Below are 19,920 nucleotides of genomic sequence, written 5' to 3' on the forward strand. Positions count from 1 at the left end.
GAAATTTCCTTCAATTTCAATTCAATTCAATTCAATTCAATTTTATTTATATAGCGCCAAATCACAACAAAAGTCGCCTCAAGGCGCTTCATAGATACAGAGAAAAACCCAACAATCATATGACCCCCTATGAGCAAGCACTTTGGCGACAGTGGGAAGGAAAAACTCCCTTTTAAAAGGAAGAAACCTCCGGCAGAACCAGGCTCAGGGAGGGGCGGCCATCTGCTTGCTACTAAATATTCCAAAATGAAAGTAATTTGGAATAATAACATCTAACCCAAGTGGTAAGCCACATAAAATCACTCATAAGATCAAACTTTCTTTTTCAGTGTGAGCTGACTCCATGTTGGATGAAGGCGTCACCAACTTTCTGCAGACTCAATCGCTACAGACTTCCAAACTTCACCTGGCCTTCAAATGAGTTCAAGAACAATGTATACAGAGCTTCATGGAATAGGTTTCCATGGCCAAGCAGCTGCGTTCAAGCCCCAGCTTTGTGGAAACAGTTTGGGGATGGCCTCTTCCATGTTTCAAGATAACTACACAGCAGGGCAGTAAGGTCCGTAAAGACATAGATGAGCGGGTTTGGTATGAACTTGACTGACCTCCACGGAGTCCTCAATTTAAACCAACAGAACACCTTTGGGATGATTCAGAGCGGAGACTGAGAGCCAAGCCTTCTCGTCCAAAGTCAGTGTCTGACCTCACAAATGTGCTACTGTCGGGGCGACCGTGGCTCAGGGGGTTGGGAAGCGTATCTGTAACCGGAAGGTCACCGGTTCGATCCCGGACTCTCTGTCCTCGTCGTTGTGTCCTTGGGCAAGACACTTTACTGGTGTTGGCCAGAGGGGCCGATGGTGCGATATGGCAGCCTCGCTTCTGTCAGTCTGCCCCAGGGCAGCTGCCTCCACCAGTGTGTGTATATGTGAGAGTGAATGAATAGTGGCATTGTAAAGCGCTTTGGGTGCCTTGAAAAGCGCTATATAAATCCAATCCATTATTACTGGAAATGGTCAAATATTCCCATGAATATATTCCTAAACCTTATGGAAAGCCTTCCCAAAAGAGATGAAGATCTTACGGCTCAGACCATTCTCATTCCCGACACGTAACATACCAACGATTTGTCACATCCCGAGGCGTCCAATAGGAACGCAAAAGGTACCCTTCCGCGTCCCTATGATACGCGCCGGATTGTGGATTGAATCCAATAGAATGACGCTCCCGGCGGTAACACGCGTTCCAACTGTGTATTCCAGCCCTAACCCTAACATTAATCCTAATGACAGTAAAACGAAATGTACATGTGTAGATTTATTCCAAACAGTTCTCATGTTTCCTGACATTTCTGAATGCGTAACATAGAGATGTGTTGGGAGGCTGAAAGCATAACATACCGACAATGTGTCACATGGCGTAATTTGTTACACTTTGGGATGAGAACGTGTTGTATGGCTGCAAAGGGTGGGCTGACATTGTATTAACCCCCTACAGATTAAGAATGGGATGTCAGTCAAGTTCATATAAGTGTTCAATTCAATTTGATCTATATAGCGCCAAATCACAACAACAGTTGGTTCAAGGCACAACTGTTGAAGGTGTTCTTTAAGGACATGGTCACTACAGCCATTTCCATCTTATCGGCAAACTATACAAACATCTGTCCATTTCTCTTCTTAACACCATACTTATCACTTGATCCATAACCTCACCTCTGTTTCCTTCCTGTCCATCAAAGTGTGCGCCAATCACACTCTCTCCCTTGGGGACATTCTCTCCAACTTACTTCAAAATTTCTCTTTATCTCCTGACATCCAACATGTGGGACATACTCACCGACAGCATTAAACATCCCCTAGGCATCAATATTCCTCCAAGAAATGACTCCTAAAATTTATGTTCCTATCTATGCCATGATACAATGGTCTGAATCCACCTCCAATACTCCTGGCCTTGCTTCCCTTCTACTTGGGTTTACACATAATACACTTGCCTTCCTTCTTTCCAGCATATCAGCCAACAGTTCCTTCACCAATCAGAATCTGACATTTAGTGCCCCTACATTCATCTCCACACCTTTTCTTCTCTTTCACTGCTTCCTGACATGCCTTCGCCCTTCCCTCTGCCTTTGTTTCAGCCAACTATAGTTCAATAAGGAGAGATCATTAGAATAAAATGAACATGATTTATTGATGTACAGAATTTTTATGGTTTTCTGAAGTACTCCTGAGCCCATGCGGTAATATCCTTTACAGAATGATGTTTTAAAATGCAGTGCTGCCTGAGGTATCGAAGGTCATGGGCATCCAGTGTTGGTATTCGGCCTTCCCGCTTTCATGCAGCGATTTCTGCAGATGCTCGGAGTCTTTTGATGATATTATGGACAGTATATGATGAAACGCCTGGATTCCTTGCAATTGTACGTTGAGAAACATTGTTCTTAAACTGCTGGACTATTTGCCCACGCAGTTGTTCACAAAGTGGTCATCCCATCCTTGCTTGTGAACACCTGAGCCTTTTAGGGATAGTACCTTTATACCGAATCATGACAAACACCTGTTTACAATTAACCTGTTCACCTGCAGAATGTTGAAAACAGGTGTGTTTTGAACATTCCTCAACTTTCCCAGTCTTTTGCTGTCTCTGTCCCAGCTTTCTTGGAACGTGTTGCAGACATCAAATTCAAAATGAGTGACGATTTGCAAAACAACAACAAAATTTATCAGTTTGAACATTAGATGTCTTGTGTTTGTGGTGTATTCATTTGAATATACGTTGAAAAAGATTGTATTCGGTTTTTATTTATGTTTTACACAATGCCCCAACTTCTTTGGAATTTGGATTATACATGTATACTGTATACCCAGTGTTGGGCAAGTTACTTTGAAAAAGTAATTAGTAATAGTAAATAGTTACTTCTTCAAAAAAGTATCTCTGAGTTAGTAACAGAGTTATTATAAAAGTAACTAAATTCTAGAAAAAGTAACTACTGCGTTACTTTAAAAAATGTTCAACCCTCTGTGGTCGAGGGTGTTTTTGACTACTTGTCATTTCACCTTTAAAAACGATTTATCCTGCCTTGTTTTGTTTGGTGCCGTTCTTTTCAGCACAACCTCACACGTCTGAATTTACAGTTATTTTTTCATTTGACATACTGTATCAGCACAGCTGATCTGAAACCAGACACAAAATATAAAATCCGAGTAGAAAAAGTTATGTTTTTACTGTAACAACCACAAACATGTTTAAAAATCATTCTCTTAACTTGAAATGCAAATATAAACCTATGCACAGGTTTTACAAACAACAAAGTTATATGCAGCTATTTACCTAAAATGCAGCCAAGCTGTTATTTTATAACCACTGAAACTATTTACAGAACAATCAGCTGTTCTGCATCAAATAAGATGCCACACAATCTATTTGTGCCCCTCCCAAAAATAATTTCTGTCCACTGTAAGATAAAAAAGCAGATCACAGGCTGATACCTGCAGGCCTGACAGCAGCAGGTGTGTCGCTGCTCCTGTTTCCACCTGCAGACAGCGTTTACACTGTTTGGTGGCTTTTTGGCAGCAGCTGTGACCTTCAGCAGTCGCCTCATTGTTCTGACACACACAACAACACTATCCACTACACTACACACTCACTTCACAATACACTACACACTCACTCAAAACTCTCTCTCTCACTCTTTCTTTCACTCTCTCTTGGCATCATCACTCCTAAAACTTCACCCTTGTCTTGGGTTGACATAGCGTCTTGGTTCCATGGAATCTTAAATTGATCATGTGATTGGTTTACCATGACTACTTTATTGTTCCTCAATCAGCAGCACTTGTGCGATTGTTTCGCCCCCCCTACCTCCCGGTAAGCTGAAGACAGCCTTAGCACGTCCGCACCACTTTTTCTTGTTAGCAACAGTAATGGCGTTGTAATGATAGCAACAGTAATTAGTTAGATTACTGGTTACTGAAAAAAGTAACAGTGTTAGTAATGCCGTTACTTTTAACGCTGCTGTTCCCATCACTGTGTATATCTATGTATCTAAAGGGATCAAAATGACTCATCAGTTCTAGAAGTTGTCATTTTTTGCCTTTTTATCCCAATTTCCCCCAACTATATAATAAATAAACCCATTTAATAAATGCAAGCACAATATGTTTAAGATTTTGACAGGTTAATCAGGATAAGTTAATTTAGCAATTAACAGTTTTACAATGTAGGCTTCTGAGCTACCATTCTTAATACACACTGACAGGAAAATTACTTTTCATCCCCAAAGACTACTTATCTTTTAAGCACTTTAAAAGTGGTACACTTGGTATATATACACTGTATTATTCTTATGTGGTCAAAAATTTATATGAAAAAAACAAACAAACCCAGCAACAATGACAGCATATCAAACAGGTTCATCCAGGGATCTGTTTATTTTTTCCCCTCCCCTCTATTTTCCTCTCACTCAATTACAAAAGTATATTCATCATGCCCAAAAGCATTACAACAGAACAGCAGACGTAGCTTATAGTACTTCAGATCTCTTTGCAGCAACTGTGCATTACACAGAAAGCACATATGTTTCATATTTAATAGTTTTGGCAGTGCATACGCCACGAGTTAAACCTTATATACTGCATGTTTCAGGTTGTTTTACACTCCGTCAGGTCTATTCCACAGTACTGCATACAATATTAACACAGCTGAGAGGTAATATATTCAATAACCATGAGTCACAAAAAATGCTAAATTGAAAAAACAAAAAAGACGAAATTCCCAAAACAGCAAACGCAGCGTTGATTTTGCTCAGAAACCAGGTGATCCATGTAAAGTCCAAATTTGTCACATGGTCATAATTATTCAATCATTAGCCACCATCAGTGTTACCCTCTGACAGCACTCATGTATCATCCCTCTGGCATGCTGATAACCTGTGCCCTATCAGTGTTCAGACATAATGTAATTCATTCAGTTCAATTCAATTCATTTCAAATGCATTTATATTGCTGTGGCGCGGCTTGTAGTCCTGTACAACAGTTTTTCTGTGTGTTTATTAACGTCTTGCTTAGCCTCAGGTAGGGTCACCTCTCCTACCCAGACAGAACCAGTGGAGACCTGCATTAGAGACTCACTACGGGAATCATTCAACCATCCTCTTCCCCGGCAGATGCAGGCACTTTGATTATCTAGTGATGCTGTTTTGGTTGACCAGTGCACCACTGGTGTTCCAGGCATTAGTCAACGATGCTCTAAAGGATCCTTAATGTGTTTGTGTTTGGATATCTTGTATATCTAGACAAGTAAAGGTTTTGCAATGACTTTTGGAGAATCAGATGCATGTGAAGTATCAGTGTTGTGATACTTCTCATTTCATTTCTGGACACTCGAAAACATTGTCATAACTTTGAGCATCAGCAATTCTTTCTCTCAAGTCTAAACTGGTTGATTTTGTTTTGATACTTTGTCAACTGAGAGCACAAATCCTTTCTGAAGTTTTTATATTCCCTGTAAAGTAGACAGTATCCCCCACTTTAACTTGATATATATATATATATATATATGTATGTTCAATGGTCAATAGTGACTCTGTTGTCCCCAATGAGAAGCTGATTTGCAGTATGTCCACACAGAGAAAAAAACAGCCTAAGTTTCATCAGTAGCATCAACAAAGTGTTATTAAGCATGATAATAGCAGCAGGTATAATAGACACTCTATCTCTCTTGGTCATCACTGCAGGCACTTCATGCTGACGACCAGAAAATCTCTAAAGACAGGATGGTCTGAACATAACATGACAGAGGTTTCCTTACTCAGCACCAAAGTTCACAAGCTGGACCTGAGACCTTCCTGAGATCTGAACAGCCACTTTAACCAGGTGACCGAGTCTGGGCTTATTGGTCAAAGACAAATTACCGAGCAATGATCCATCCATCCATCTTCTTCCGCTTTATCCGGGGCCGGGTCGCGGGGGCGGCAGCCTAAGCAGAGAAGCCCAGACCTCCCTCTCCCCAGCCACCTCCTCTAGCTTATCCAGGGGAACACCAAGGAACCTAACCCCCCTTTGGACTGTAGGAGGAAGCCAGAGTACCCGCAGAGAACCCAACCAAACACGGGGAGAACATGCAAACTCCACACCCAAAGACCCTGGCCAGGTGTTGGAATCAAACTCAGGACCTTCTAGTAGTGAGGTAACAGTGCTAATCACCGCACCGCCGTGCTGTCAAACATCAGGGATATGAAACTGCAACCACTTTACAGAATTTAACAAGATATTAGATGAGACGCTACTACTAACTGCTTCTTTCAGCTGCTCACCGCAGTGGTTGTCACAGTGGATGATCTGCCTCCATGTCACCCCATCCCTTGTATCCTCCTTCACAACATTCATGAATTTTATCCCTGGCAGCTCCATATTCAATAACCATATCAACCCTGCATCTTTCTTTTTCACCAAAAAGCTGACTAGACACACAAAGAAAAAAAAAGCACCTTAGTATCTTTTGCTTCCATATTTGACACAAACGAAAGCTTCCAGGTTTCCAAAAACAGTTTGACTGATCCTTTAGTAAAGCAGCGCCTCTTTTGCAGTTTCTTATCCAGCATAGGACTGTTCTGATGTTAGGAGAGCAGTAATAATACTGGGCAAAGTGACAATCCCATGATTTTTGTAACACACTTCCAATAACTCTAATTATTAAAAACATCTTCACCAAATTAATTCTTACACCAAGAGAAAAAGAGAATCTCTAAAATTTTAGAAGAGGTTGCCCGTCTGGGATCTTAATCCCTAATTTCATTAATTCAGTTTTATGGAAATTGACTGTAATACAAGACAAACAGTCAAATTAAAAGGTCTTGAATGCTGGACACTGGGTCAGAAATATACACAAGCTTATCGTCAGCATACAATCATATTTTGGGTTCTAAAGCTTCCCTTTGACTTCCTTTGACCAAACCCTTGCTGTTCTTGTTGCTATAGTTAGTGGGTCAATTATCATTGAAAAAGATTAAGGGGATAAAAGGCACCCCTGCCTGGTACCACACTGCATCTTTGTATGATCACACACACACACACACACACACACACACACACACACACACACACACACAGAGTTCTGGTTCTCCAGCAGAACCAGGATCATGGAGGGGCAACCATCCTCTGCAATCAGTTGAGGGTGAGGGGAAAGAGGAGGAGAGCAAAAAAAGACAGGACAAAAGGTGAACAATAGGAGGCAAGGCAAGAGTTGAAGTTACTAATTAACAGTAGTGGTGTTTTAAAACAAAGAGTGAAGGGATTAGTCAAAAAGAAACAGTCACTGGAAGCTGCCAGCAGTGGAAGCCTTTTAGCAGCATCATTTAAAGATGGTTCAGGGTCACCTGATTCAGCCCTAACAATAAAGAGTTGTCAAAAAGGAAAGTTTGAAGCCTAATCTTGAAAGTAGAGATAGTGTCTGTCTCCTGAATCCAAACTGGAAGCTGGTTCCACAGAAGAGGGGCCTGAAAACTGAAGGCTCTGCCTCCCATTCTACTTTTAAATACTCTAGGAACAACAAGTAGGCCTGCAGAGCGAGAGCGAAGTGCTCTAATAGGGTGATATGGTACTACAAGGTCATTAAGATAAGATGGGGCCTGATTATTTAAGACCTTGTATGTGAGGAGCAGGATTTTACAGGGTTAGAGTGATGGATGAAGCAAAGCTAAAAGGGGGAAAATCTGCTCTCTTTCTGGTCCCTGTCACTACTCTCGCTGCAATGTTCTGTATTAATGGGAAGATTTTTAGAGATCTTTGCTAAAGCACAGACAGATACAGCCACTTAGAACTACCTCTCCCAGCCAGCTAAGATTTGGTTAAGAACCAGCTGCGGAGCGGCTAAGGATCTGCCACGGTCCTGTCAGGATCCAGGTGGTTATTGTAAGTGGCTGTATCTGTAGCTAGGACTGGATCAGGTGACCCTGAATGCTTCAGTAGGTCTAGTGTGCTCGGGGATTCACACAATGCGCTGAATGTTCTTTCTTTATTCACCTTTATAAACACAGTGAGTAAAAATAGTGTTTCTAAACCACTATGCATTTAAATCATCAGTTATTCTTAGTCTCTGGCTATCTTCCACAGTGTCTCCCTCCCCTCACCCCCAAACAACTGTGGCAGATGGCTTCCCCTTCCTGAGCCTAATCCTGCCAGAGGTTTCGCCTCTTAAAGAGATTTTCCTTCCCACTGTCACCAAGTGCTTCCTCACAGGGAGTCATTTAATTGTTGTGGTTCTCTGTATTATTGTAGGGCCTTTACCTTGCAATATAACACATGTTGACGAATATTTGGAACTATATAAACAAAATTAAATTAAACTGAATTATAATGGGACCCTCACAGCCAGCCTGGTGTCCTGGCAGCTCGGGTTAGAGCCCAGCTAACTAAAGCTAAGTTACTATATCCACACCAGCTACTGTGGTGAATCTAATTATAAGATTATAACAGTTCGGTGTACAATGCACTGAGCTAAGCTGCATTTGCAGTGAGTACCATTAGTGCTAAAATAGCTTCAACAGCTAACACACCGACCAGAGAGCTGGTTAACCATAGGTCATACTTACATACTTTGAATATAACCTGCAGGTGATTCCAGAGAAATGTAGTTTAATTCATTTGAGAAGAGCTACAAATGTGATTCTGTGGTCATCAGTTTATGAAACTTCAAAAGTTTGGTGATATTTCCTAAAAAAAAGGTTTAGAAATGATTTTTGCTGTAATTTTAATACACAAAAGAGAAACAAATGTCAACTTCATTAAATTCAATTTTTATTTATGCAGGATGAGATCACAACAATAGTCGCCTCAAGGTGGTTAACATTGTAATATTGTCCCACATAGTTAGGTTATAAATACAGATGTGATAGGGCAGAGACCTGGGTTCAAACCCACCGGCCATTTACTGTGCACCCTCTCCCAGCTTCTGTCTTCTCTGCACTGTCCTATGTCCATAAAGATCATACAGTTTTAGATTAGATGAAAATAAAGGTGATATTCAAAGAGAGTTTCACTTTGACTCGTGACTATTAAAACAGGGGCCAATGGCTGCAACCAGGGACGCCACAATACCAGATGTTACAAACTTGGAACTAATGCCAGTAGAAATACTTTTTCTGGTAATTAAATATATTCTTAATACCCAAATGTAAAGAAAGATTATCCAACATGAACAAAAATTAAACTTCTGACATAGTGATGGCAGACCATTTATTAAAATGTTTTTAACGCTATGAGCCGCGTAGAGTCACTGCAGCATCTGAAGTTATCCATTGTGGTCCTATCCTCAACCACCGATGATCCCTGTCTGATGTTCTTCATTCACGGTGCTTTGTGATGTTACAAGTGTCATGATGAGATACTTTGAATTAATTTTGAATCATAAACAGGAAAGAGGTAAGGATTATGTATACCAAGGAAACAATAACTTAGAAAGGAAATCTAATAAACATGATGACAGTATGGTGGTCACAGGGACTGAAGAACTGCTCTTTTGAGTGATGCAATGATCGTTTGCACAGTAACTTAAACATTTTCAAAAATAAAATGTTCCAGGTGTGCACAAAGACTTCTGCGTTACAGTGAAACAACCTTTTTCTTGCAGTGTTGGCATTACTCACGTTGTGTGAGCACTGGGCTGCAGCAGAGCCACAAGTTCAAAACAGCTTCTGTTGCCATATCTGAGCTTTTTATAGTGTTGCTGACTGAAAGACGTGAACCAGAACAGGTAAACAGAAATGTCCAGCAGCAGCAATGAAAATGAATTTATACAACTTTTTACTTTAGAGTGACATGGGAATGAAGACAACCAGGAGGGAGGGATAGCAAACATCTATATTCATCCAGAAACAACCAACACAAAAACAGCGTTTTCCCCTGATTTACCTCATCCCTCATTCCCGTACAGTGACTATTCTCAAGTCCAGTGAATCATGTCTCTTACCTTGGTTGTGACAATGCAAAGACAATCCATGTTCATCAGACAAAAAAGGAGCTCTCAATATATTGTCAGATTCATCACCACTTATCTCATCCCTGAAGGAAAAATGTGGGAAGACGGAAAAAGATGCCAGTATGAAGAACCGAGGAGGTAAGGATTACCAGAGAACGAGAGGGGGAGGAAAGAGGAAGAAAACATGCACACGCTCTCCTTTGCAAAGGAGAGAAACCACAGCGGACAGACATTACTGCATGTGGGCCCCTCTCAAGGATTGAGATGCCTCCTCCACACCGCTGAAGGCAATCAGAATTCTTTACGCCATCTCAGAGCACAGCGCACGTCATCGTCTAACACGCACACAAAACAGTAGCTCCACACACCAACCCCAAATTCTTCCTCAGATTCTCTCCCTCTCATTCACCCTCTGCCTCCTCGTTTGAGTCCATTCTCTGCTCGTCTCTAGGCTGCACAACAGAACAGTGCTATATGGTGAGAGAAAGCAAGGGCAGGAAGGACAGGAGCGTCAGCTCTGGTAATGGTAAAGGTTCCCCTTGCTCTCTTTTTCATTGGCTGTCTGCTGAGGCAGACTGCTGGAACTCAGTAACACACTGGCTTCAATTTAATCTGCATCCAGTGGCAGCACAGCACTCACCCTTCCACTCACTAGTTTCTAAGCAAAAGAACTTTATGGATCTTTAATGTTAGGAATTACATGTTTAAAATGTTTCCCACTTGGCTTTAGGTAAAACAAATGAAAAATCTGTCAGCATCTCCGCTATAATCAATTCAATTCAACATCAGCATCAGTCGCCTCAAGGCGGAGAGTGAAGTGCTCTAATAGGGTGATATGGTACTACAAGGTCATTAAGATAAGATGGGGCCTGATTATTTAAGACCTTGTATGTGAGGAGCAGGATTTTGAATTCTGGATTTAACAGGAAGCCAAAACAGGAGAAATATGCTCTCTCTTTCTAGTCCCTGTCAGGACTCTTGCTGCAGCATTTTGGATTAGCTGAAGGCTTTTCAGGGAGTTTTTACGACTTCCTGATAATAATGAATTACAGTCGTCCAGCCTGGAAGTAATAAATGCATGAACTAGTTTTTCAGCGTCACTCTGAGACAGGATATTTCTAACTTTAGAGATGTTGCACAAATGGAAGAAAGCAGTCTTACATATTTGTTTAATATGTGCGTTGAAGGACACGGGAAGACAACTGACTTTGGTTGCTGAGGTTTTCAGCTTCACATGTCTCAGATACATAAAAAGGTTGGTGGTGTACCAAGGCCCTTTAAACCCTAACTCGTCACTGACAGTGTTTTCCGACATTTTTTAAAATTACTGTAACTTTTGACTATGCTTCCACCTCACTGTCAGCCATCCTGTTAGCAGGGCCTATGCTATCTTTGGCTACACCGGCTACAGGGGCCTGGTTAGCTATGGGTTATTGCAAGGGTGTGAAGTCGAGTCTCCAATTCAGTGATCCTGGCCTCCAGACCTGAAAATAGGCTGCATCTTTTACAAGTATCATTACTGCTAAAAGAGGCCGAGGAGTAACTGAAAATCTGACACAATGAGCAGGAAAGTGCAGGAGGGACAGATGAAGAGGCAATGCTGCTAGCGAGTCAGCTATGAGCTAAGCTAAGCTAGTGAAACCCTAAAGACACAGTGAGTGAATACTGTAACAATAAATTAGCGAGTGTGCTTTAGATGAAGCATGTGAAGATTACACTATGAAATAAGAAGTTATCTATAAGTTTTTAATTAAACTGCTACGCAGAAAAGTGACACAAAGGCACCACTGTGTTAGAACAGGAACAGGAAGTGATACTCGGAGAGAGTGAACACCAAGTGTCACTACCCGATCCGTACCGGAAACCCGATCGGTACCCCGCATGCGCGAAAGGTGTCTACTTCCGGCCGAAGCATTTTACGATAGTTACAGGTCAGAGTATCTGTTAAGATGTTAAGAATAACAAGTATCTCTTAAAATGTTTCCGATAATGAAACATTTAATATAATGTAGACAAAAACAAAAAAGTAAAAAGATAGTGACAGATCGGGACTCCCGATCCTTACTGCGCATGTGCAAAGTCGGACCGTACAAATCGGGTCTACCCGATCCGTACCGCGCATGTGCAGGGGTTTTCTTCTTCTTCTGTTCGTTTAATGGCAGTGTACCCCCCAGTGTACGAGGATACCGCCACCTGCTGACTGAGCGAATGAAGCCTATTGTAAACTGAATTAGCGTCATTACAAACGTGTGTTAAATTTGATTTAGTGATAGTCGAGTGTGTTTATGCTTGTCTGTGAGGAGAGGATTGTTGGAAAAGTGATGATAATGTCCGCTATCACTGTCAGTTGCCAGTAAACACTTCATCTGGCTGCTGAATCTTCGCGTGACATATTATAATGTCTGTATTATTAACTCTGTCATTAGGCACCATTCTTCTTATTTTACGGCGCTGTTGTTCAATCGGGGAACGCTCTCTGTTGAGGAGAACAGCAAAATTTTTTGCGGATATGGATTATCCATTGTTTAAATGTCCCGGTAGTCGAAAAGGAGGCAGAGCTGCTGAGAAATGCTAGGAGCAAACTGGGCGCTAACCGTATCATTCAAATATATTGAATGTCGCAATGTTGGCAAAGAGAGGAAGTGACGTAAGATTTGCGCATGCGGGGTACCGATTGGGTTTCCGGTACGGATCGGGTAGTGACAAGCACCACCACTAAACACATCCGCCACCACTAATCAAAACATAGCAAATTTTTAAAAAAAAAATCAACTTTTGACTTTTCATCTTTGATAGAGTTTGAAAACTGATCCAAATATGTGCTCAGTGCAATACTGCAGTGGATGCAGGCACCAAGCATTGTCAGTGGCACATTTTAATGCAATCCAGAATCACAGATTTAACTATTTGTCTGCAGATGTGCACTCTTATTCTCAATTACAAAGTGACTGGAACATACTTTATGCGATACTTTATCAACTATTGTTGAGCTATGTATTAAGTCCTTTATTTAAACACTCCCAGGTGGATGAGGTCTGGGGAACTAACCTCTGACAATTTTCAACTGAAATTACTTAATGAAACATCCAGTTATATGAAGAAGAACTCGGTACAGAACTTGCAGTGCAGTTCAGTCTTGCCTAAGATTCTATAAATGCATGAAAAAGAAATTTGTGTTTCTTTTTCATGCATCTAAGCTTTGCAGCCTTCTTTTTCTGTGGCCAAAAGTCAAACATGACAACAATGCTGTTGGCGTGTTTTTGATTTGCACAGTTGGTTTTCATCTTTTCTCTCTATGTCCTCATATATTCATACAAACTCGTATTAGATAACGTTAGGGAGTTGCTTGTGAAACGAGATGATAGAATTTTTATTACTCTTTCAGTCAGAATGTCAAGAAATTCTAATGCGACTCTAATGCAGCATTGGGTGTGTGGTGAGTCTTTCTAAACCCCCCTCCCAAAAATCTCTAAAAATATAGTCAGTGGGAAAAGTCCCAGAGAGAAATGTTTAAGGAGAAAGCAACAATGCCTTTTTCTTAAACAACCAGTGAATAATTAGCTTTTTTCTCCTTTCTTTTTTGTTTGTTTGTTTGTTTGTTTGTTTTTTATTATTGAGAAAACAAAATAGCAACTATGGAAGACATATCCAGGACAAGGACAACAGCAACAACAACACAGAGTAAAACAATCATTGGAATATAGAGTACGAAGGATAAACGTAAAGATTATCCTTCGTAAACCCCCCAAGATTGCTAAACCCCCCAAAACGTGACTATCGAGGGTTGGGACCAGCAAGCATAGGTACAATCTTACACGCCTCTCCTCTTGTTATTCCCCAAACGCCCATTCTTTTCTCTCTTTTTTCTGTCCTTTTTCTTTTTCTATTCCTCCACTTTTTTTCTCCCAATCTACCCTTCACCCCCTGTCCACTCCAGCACAGTATCTACACAGACAATAATATGAATAATAAAATAAATGAATAAAAACATTAACTAAAGAAGCTTATATTTTCACAAAAAATTTAACTCTTTATAAAAACCAAAATACATTTTGAAATCATTCAATCAATCTTTTTTAAAATGCAATTTTAAAAAGAGAAATAAAAAGATTCAAAAATCAAGATTTATTTCTGACATTTAAAATTGATTCCACTCCTCATTTTCAAAACCATTTACTCACTGCATTTACCTTTCCTGTCAGTTCATAGCGATCATATTAGCAAATGCATTATCTTTGGGATTAGCTACAGAATTAGCTGTAAACTATCAGATTACCTATGCCCATTACCATTTCCGTGTTTTGTTTTGCTTTGTTTTTGGGTCCTTGGAGAAAAAGTAATGCAGTCTGCTGCAATATAAGGAGCTCACTGATTGGTTAGCGATTCACGGAGGGGAAGACGTAGCTAACTGTTTGAATTGAACAACACTGCTGTTTACGCTGAAAACTTTGCACTGCCCTTTGTACAAGCACACACTCTAAAAAGGCATTTAGCCTTGCTATTCCCGCTTTTTCTAACATGGATATGTAAAAAACTGACTCTGAGTCATCACCTGTGGACTCAGTCTGACTATCTGTTGGAGGTAGCATGCTAGCATGGCTAGCGCTAGCATCATTGCATGTAGACCCGCTCTTTTAATCTCATGTTATCTTGTGAAAATATTACGTTCCAGCAGCTAGCTACATAGTCCACAACATCTAGGACTACTTGATAATTCACTTTGTGACTACACAAACAGATCACTTAGTTGGAAATATTGGTTGCTACTTGTGGTTTGCGTTGTGGTATTTCTTTTGGTTTGTGGCTGCTGTATCCTCTTTTTGTTGGTCACATATTACTTTTCTGTGTTCAGTGCAGCAACTTGTGATCCTCATGTAGGGGCATCCATGTTTGCTTTAACATGTCATTTAAGAGCATTTAGTTTTGCTGTAATTAAAAATATAACCTATGCTTCTTATAACTCTTGTGTCAGTCTCCACTTTTATGTTGTGGCTTTTGAGGCAGGTTGTAACATCCTGACTGCTGGGATTGCCACATTATCACGACGGCGGTCTTCAGATCCTTGCAACCACCACTGTGTCTGGATTGTTAGCCAGCAGCTGCTCATCTCTCTGAAACTAGAACTCCCTGATCGCTGTTGTGCTCATTCACTGTACTGTTGTGGGGATCCTTCATGATCTTGATTAATCTGCCTTTTCTTAGCAATTTATTTGTGCTGCCAGGTGATCATAGAGTGCCACGAGGTTCTTCAGCCACTAGGCGAGGATCACGTCATGGCTCTTCCTTTAGGAGGTTGCTGTAGTCCGCTGTCAGGTTCACATTCTGTGTATTGTGTGACGCCTCTGCTTATATATTATATATTATCTTATATATAGCACTTTTCTACAATTCTGGAGCACTCAGTGCTTTATACAACATGCCACATTCACCCATTCACAGTCAGTCACACAAGCACTTTTTTGTACGCTTTTAAATAATTCCTAACTACCATTCACACACATTCATATTGATGGATGCATCTATTTAGTGTTCTAAGGAAGGAACAGTGAGGAATTAGTGACAGGGTCATGAGAGGCCAAGTCTCACTGATTCACATGGTGACCGAAGGCTGGTCCATCTGACCTGATCCAACAGACAAGCTACTGTAGCTCAAACTGCTAAAAAGGGTCAGGAATGGTTTGAGGACCATAACTGGTTATATAAAACAGTCTAATCAAACATCTGTTGTATTTGCTGCACAAATAAATTCGATTCATCGAGGTCCCACCTCACAACCTTCAGGACTTAAAGGATGTGTTGTTATCAGATCAGTATCCTCCAACAGGCAGCAGCAACGGCATTAAGCTATAATCCAAAGAAGCAGCATGCTGTGTTGGAGCATGCAAGTGTTCAGTCTAGGCAACAATTAGAGCACAATAAGACATGCTCACACTGCTGAAAAAACACAGACAAACTCACACATCAAAGTTATTTTCATCAGTTAATTTTTCTTTGTCATAAACTCCAAATTTCTGTATATTTTCTTTTGTTGTTTGTATTCGAATCTTTTGTGCTGGTTACGATGGTGGTAAGCTCCCATGGTTACACGTACATCATTACTAACTCAGCATCTATCGTACTATATAACTGTGCGGAAGAAAGTGTAGTTCTAGTCCGTTCTAGTCAGTCTAGCACTATAACACAGACCTTTAACCCTTCCCATGTGATCCATCTCCCATTTATGAGAACCTGAACTGCTCATTTCCTCCACATCAGCTGTCACAGTACCTGTTTGCTGGAGTCATGCTGCAGAAGAGGCGTGTTGCAGATTTTGACCTTGATTACTGCCTTCATTAGTGTTTGAAGCAGCACCCCTCCAGTCCCAGTTGCTTCTTGCTCTTACTGAAGACATTTGCAAGCACAAACTGTCTTTGCCAGAATGACAGAGCTAATCTTTTCAGGCGATGTGGCTCAGGTAGCTTTGACTTATTGCATTACAGAGCAGGAATGCTTTAACCTCCTTTGTTAGAGCTGCCACTTGTTGTATGCAACAACACTGACAGTGCAAGCTATTTGCATGACGGATTTACTGAAGAATCCACTGTACACTTTGCATGTCCTAAACACAAAACATTTTCTTCTGAAATGCAATAATGGGTTTCATGACTGTAGTCTCGATGGCTATAGACAACTTCTACTTGGCTCCATTTTAATTTACAATGAATAAAGGAGAATGAAATTCACTAAGATTTATGTTATGAGTACAAAACTACGGATCGATACAGACAAACACGGAGTGAACAGTATTGCTGTCCCATTGATTTAAAACTGGACGTTTTACAGACATTTAGTTTCTTAAATCAGACTCTCTGATCATACTCTGTCATACTATGATCATGTCAGAGAGCCTAATTTGCACAGGAAAGATTTAATTTCCATTCAAACAAATAAACTCTCAGGTTCTTAATCATGTTCAGTTAGTACTACTTAGCAAACTAACACTGTCATCTTCAGACAGGCCAGTCCCTGCTCTGAGACCCTAACAAAAAGCTTGGCTAACGTCGTTCCAGCCCAGTTTGTACCACTAACATATTATTACCACAGCAGTTGTTATTCTGGTGCCAAGCACTAATCTTGTTTACATTTCGAGCTTACTGTTACTGGGATTATGCAGCACCAGATTCCTCCAGCTGCTTCTTAAGGAACCAAGTGCTGTGCTGGGCTGCAGTGTTCTGCCATGCTATGACTGTTGATGAGTGTACAAGTTTGAATGCAGAACTAAATCAACTAAAATGGATGCTGCTAGCAGAGGCACAAGGCACTTGTTGTGATGTACACAAGATCCCACTAATCTACTGCAAGCCATACACTACTGCTACACTGCAAACATACAGAAACTCACCTCAGGGGTGTTTGCACTGCACTCTGCTTGCGCTCTCCCACTGGGCTCTGAGCTGCTGTGCTCCCTCTGCTGGGAACAACAAACAGGTGCATAAGCCACTCAGCTCTGATAATGACTGGTGTTGTTCTTAGAAATGCCTAGCTGAAGTATACACATGCAACAAAGAACACTGTGTATGTATATTGTGAAATAATAATATAATATGGAGGTTTTTGAAGTGTTGACTAGCTGGTAACTGCACAACAGTAACAGGATGCAGTTGTAAGAGTTATGCAAGATCTGGCAACGATAAGTAGATGAAGTGATCATACGCTGGTCAGACTGTCTCCAATTAGAAGCTCAAATAGTCTAAGCCTAAAAATAAAACCTCTTTATACCATCCTGCTTCTAACAGCAATACCTTTAACTTTTCATGTAGAATCATTTAGTTATTTTTTATTACATAATTTATGTTTATTCATTAAGTTAAGTATTATTTAGCTATGAATTGTTATTATGTAGTATTATTTATGTAATATTAAGACAAAAACAGATGATGGATCTCGCTCACAAGATACTAATTTGACAGAACACTGCATAAACTAGAGGAGGATTAGGACACCATCAGAATTCAAACCAATTAACTGAGTCAATCTATACTATACTCATTCAGCTATTATTTTAGCTAATGTGGCCGCCCTCTGTGGTTATTACTGGACATAATAACTACCAACAAATCTGCCAAAACAAAAGTAGGAAAAACAAAATGCTGCTACGAACAGAGCTGATTCAACTATGATTACAATGAGTGACATTTTTAACATAAAGTTGTTAGATGATATATTACCTGCTTTTTTGTATACAAATGTTACCAAATGAACATGCAGCTGAGAAATAAAATCAAACACATCACTGTAATGTAGAATATATGTAGAAAGTTCAGGAAGTGAAAAAACATAATTCACATAATTCTTCCATTAACATGAAAAAAAACATTATTATTATTATTGTTCATGATTCAGCACATATCAAACATGCAGAGCTGCATGCTGTGGTGGACTCTTATGCATAAGGGAACAGCCAGAATATTTGCATATATGTATATATATTACTATTTCGTCATTGTTTCACCTACTTCAGCAAAAGAATTTGTCTAATATGGAATAAATAAATCATTTCTCATTCCTAAAATGTCCTAAGAGGAATGTGCAATGCTTTGCATCAGGACTGCACACATGATCCCATGAGTTATGGTCTTGGTTTTCTGTGAAGTATTTCAGTTTTGTTCCCTGATTTGATTTAAATAAGATTCTTTCTTGTATTTACATTTTGCTTCTTTCTCACATGTTCCTTTGCCTTTGTGTTGAAAGAGCCAGATAGGCAGATAAGATTAACTCAGCAGGTGATTTAACTCTTGCTTCTACTTAAAATTAGGCTTAGAGCAGCAGTTTTCTGTGGGAATATATTTGTCACAGTCCTGGGTTGGTGACCCAGTGGTTTTGGTTTCTGTACTTTTACTTTTAATGTTATTATGAGTATGACTGTTTGTTTTGGTTTCTGTCCTAGTATTTCTAGCTTCCTAGTTTGCCAGTACTTCCTGAGTTCTTGTTTTCAGGTTCTGTTATTTGGTTTCCCCCTCATAAGACTGGCTACGAAATGGAGCAACTGGAAGCCACCTCCTCTACGTGGATGACGACAAGCCAAGAGTGAACGAGACATCGATTCACTGATCCACACCACCAGGATATACAGCAATGACATCGGAATAATGTTCGGACTGGAGAAGTGTAGTCGGATGGTAACGAAGAGAGGGAAGGTAGTCAGAACTGAAGGGATCGAACTACCAGAAGGCAGCATTGCAGACATAGAGGTTAGCTTCAAGTACCTGGGGATCCCACGGGCAAATGGGAACCATGAAGAGGCCTCTAGGAAAGCTGCAACCACCAAGTACCTGCAGAGGGTCAGGCAAGTCCTGAGGAGTCAGCTGAACGGTAAGAATAAGATCCGGGCTATCAACACCTACGCCCTGCCTGTGATCAGGTACCCTGCTGGGATACTCAGCTGGCCAAAGGAGGAGATAGAAGCCACTGACATAAAGACAAGGAAGCTCCTGACCATGCATGGAGGGTTTCACCCCAAGTCCAGCACCCTGAGGCTGTACGCTAAGCGGAAGGAAGGGGGCCGTGGACTGGTGAGTGTCAGCACCACAGTCCAGGATGAGACAACGAACATCCACAGTTACATCAGAATGGTGGCCCCAACTGACCACATGCTCAGTGAATACCTCGGCCAGCAGAAACCCAACAAAGAAGAGGAAGAGAAGGAACCATCATGGCAGGACAGGCCCCTGCACGGTATGTACCACCGGCAGATAGAGGAGGTGGCTGATATCCAGAAGTCCTACCAGTGGCTGGACAAAGCTGGACTGAAAGACAGCACAGAGGCACTAATCATGGCAGCACAGGAACAAGCTCTGAGCACAAGATCCATAGAGGCTGGGGTCTATCACACCAGGCAAGACCCCAGGTGCAGGCTGTGTAAAGATGCCCCAGAGACAATCCAGCACATAACAGCAGGGTGCAAGA

General features: G+C 40.8%; 1 protein-coding gene across 15 annotated transcripts in view; it reads right to left on the minus strand.

Annotated features, from left to right (window-relative positions):
• LOC113030572 (disks large homolog 2-like) overlaps positions 1 to 19,920 on the minus strand; it is a 175,923-nt gene that overhangs the window by 106,784 nt on the left and 49,219 nt on the right. For 9 of the 15 annotated variants that reach the window (XM_026182128.1, XM_026182133.1, XM_026182131.1 and 6 more), the window contains one exon: positions 17,357 to 17,425. The exons of 3 other annotated variants lie outside the window; for them this stretch is intronic. In XM_026182128.1, coding sequence (XP_026037913.1) covers positions 17,357 to 17,425 — 69 coding nt within the window. Of the gene's footprint in view, positions 1 to 9,966; positions 10,659 to 16,242; positions 16,885 to 17,356; positions 17,426 to 19,920 lie in introns of those variants that run through there. 3 more of the 15 variants (XM_026182129.1, XM_026182137.1, XM_026182138.1) reach the window with 3 other exon arrangements.

The sequence above is a fragment of the Astatotilapia calliptera genome, chromosome 10 (genome assembly GCF_900246225.1).
Source record: "Astatotilapia calliptera chromosome 10, fAstCal1.2, whole genome shotgun sequence".
Taxonomy (NCBI): Eukaryota; Metazoa; Chordata; class Actinopteri; order Cichliformes; family Cichlidae; genus Astatotilapia; species Astatotilapia calliptera.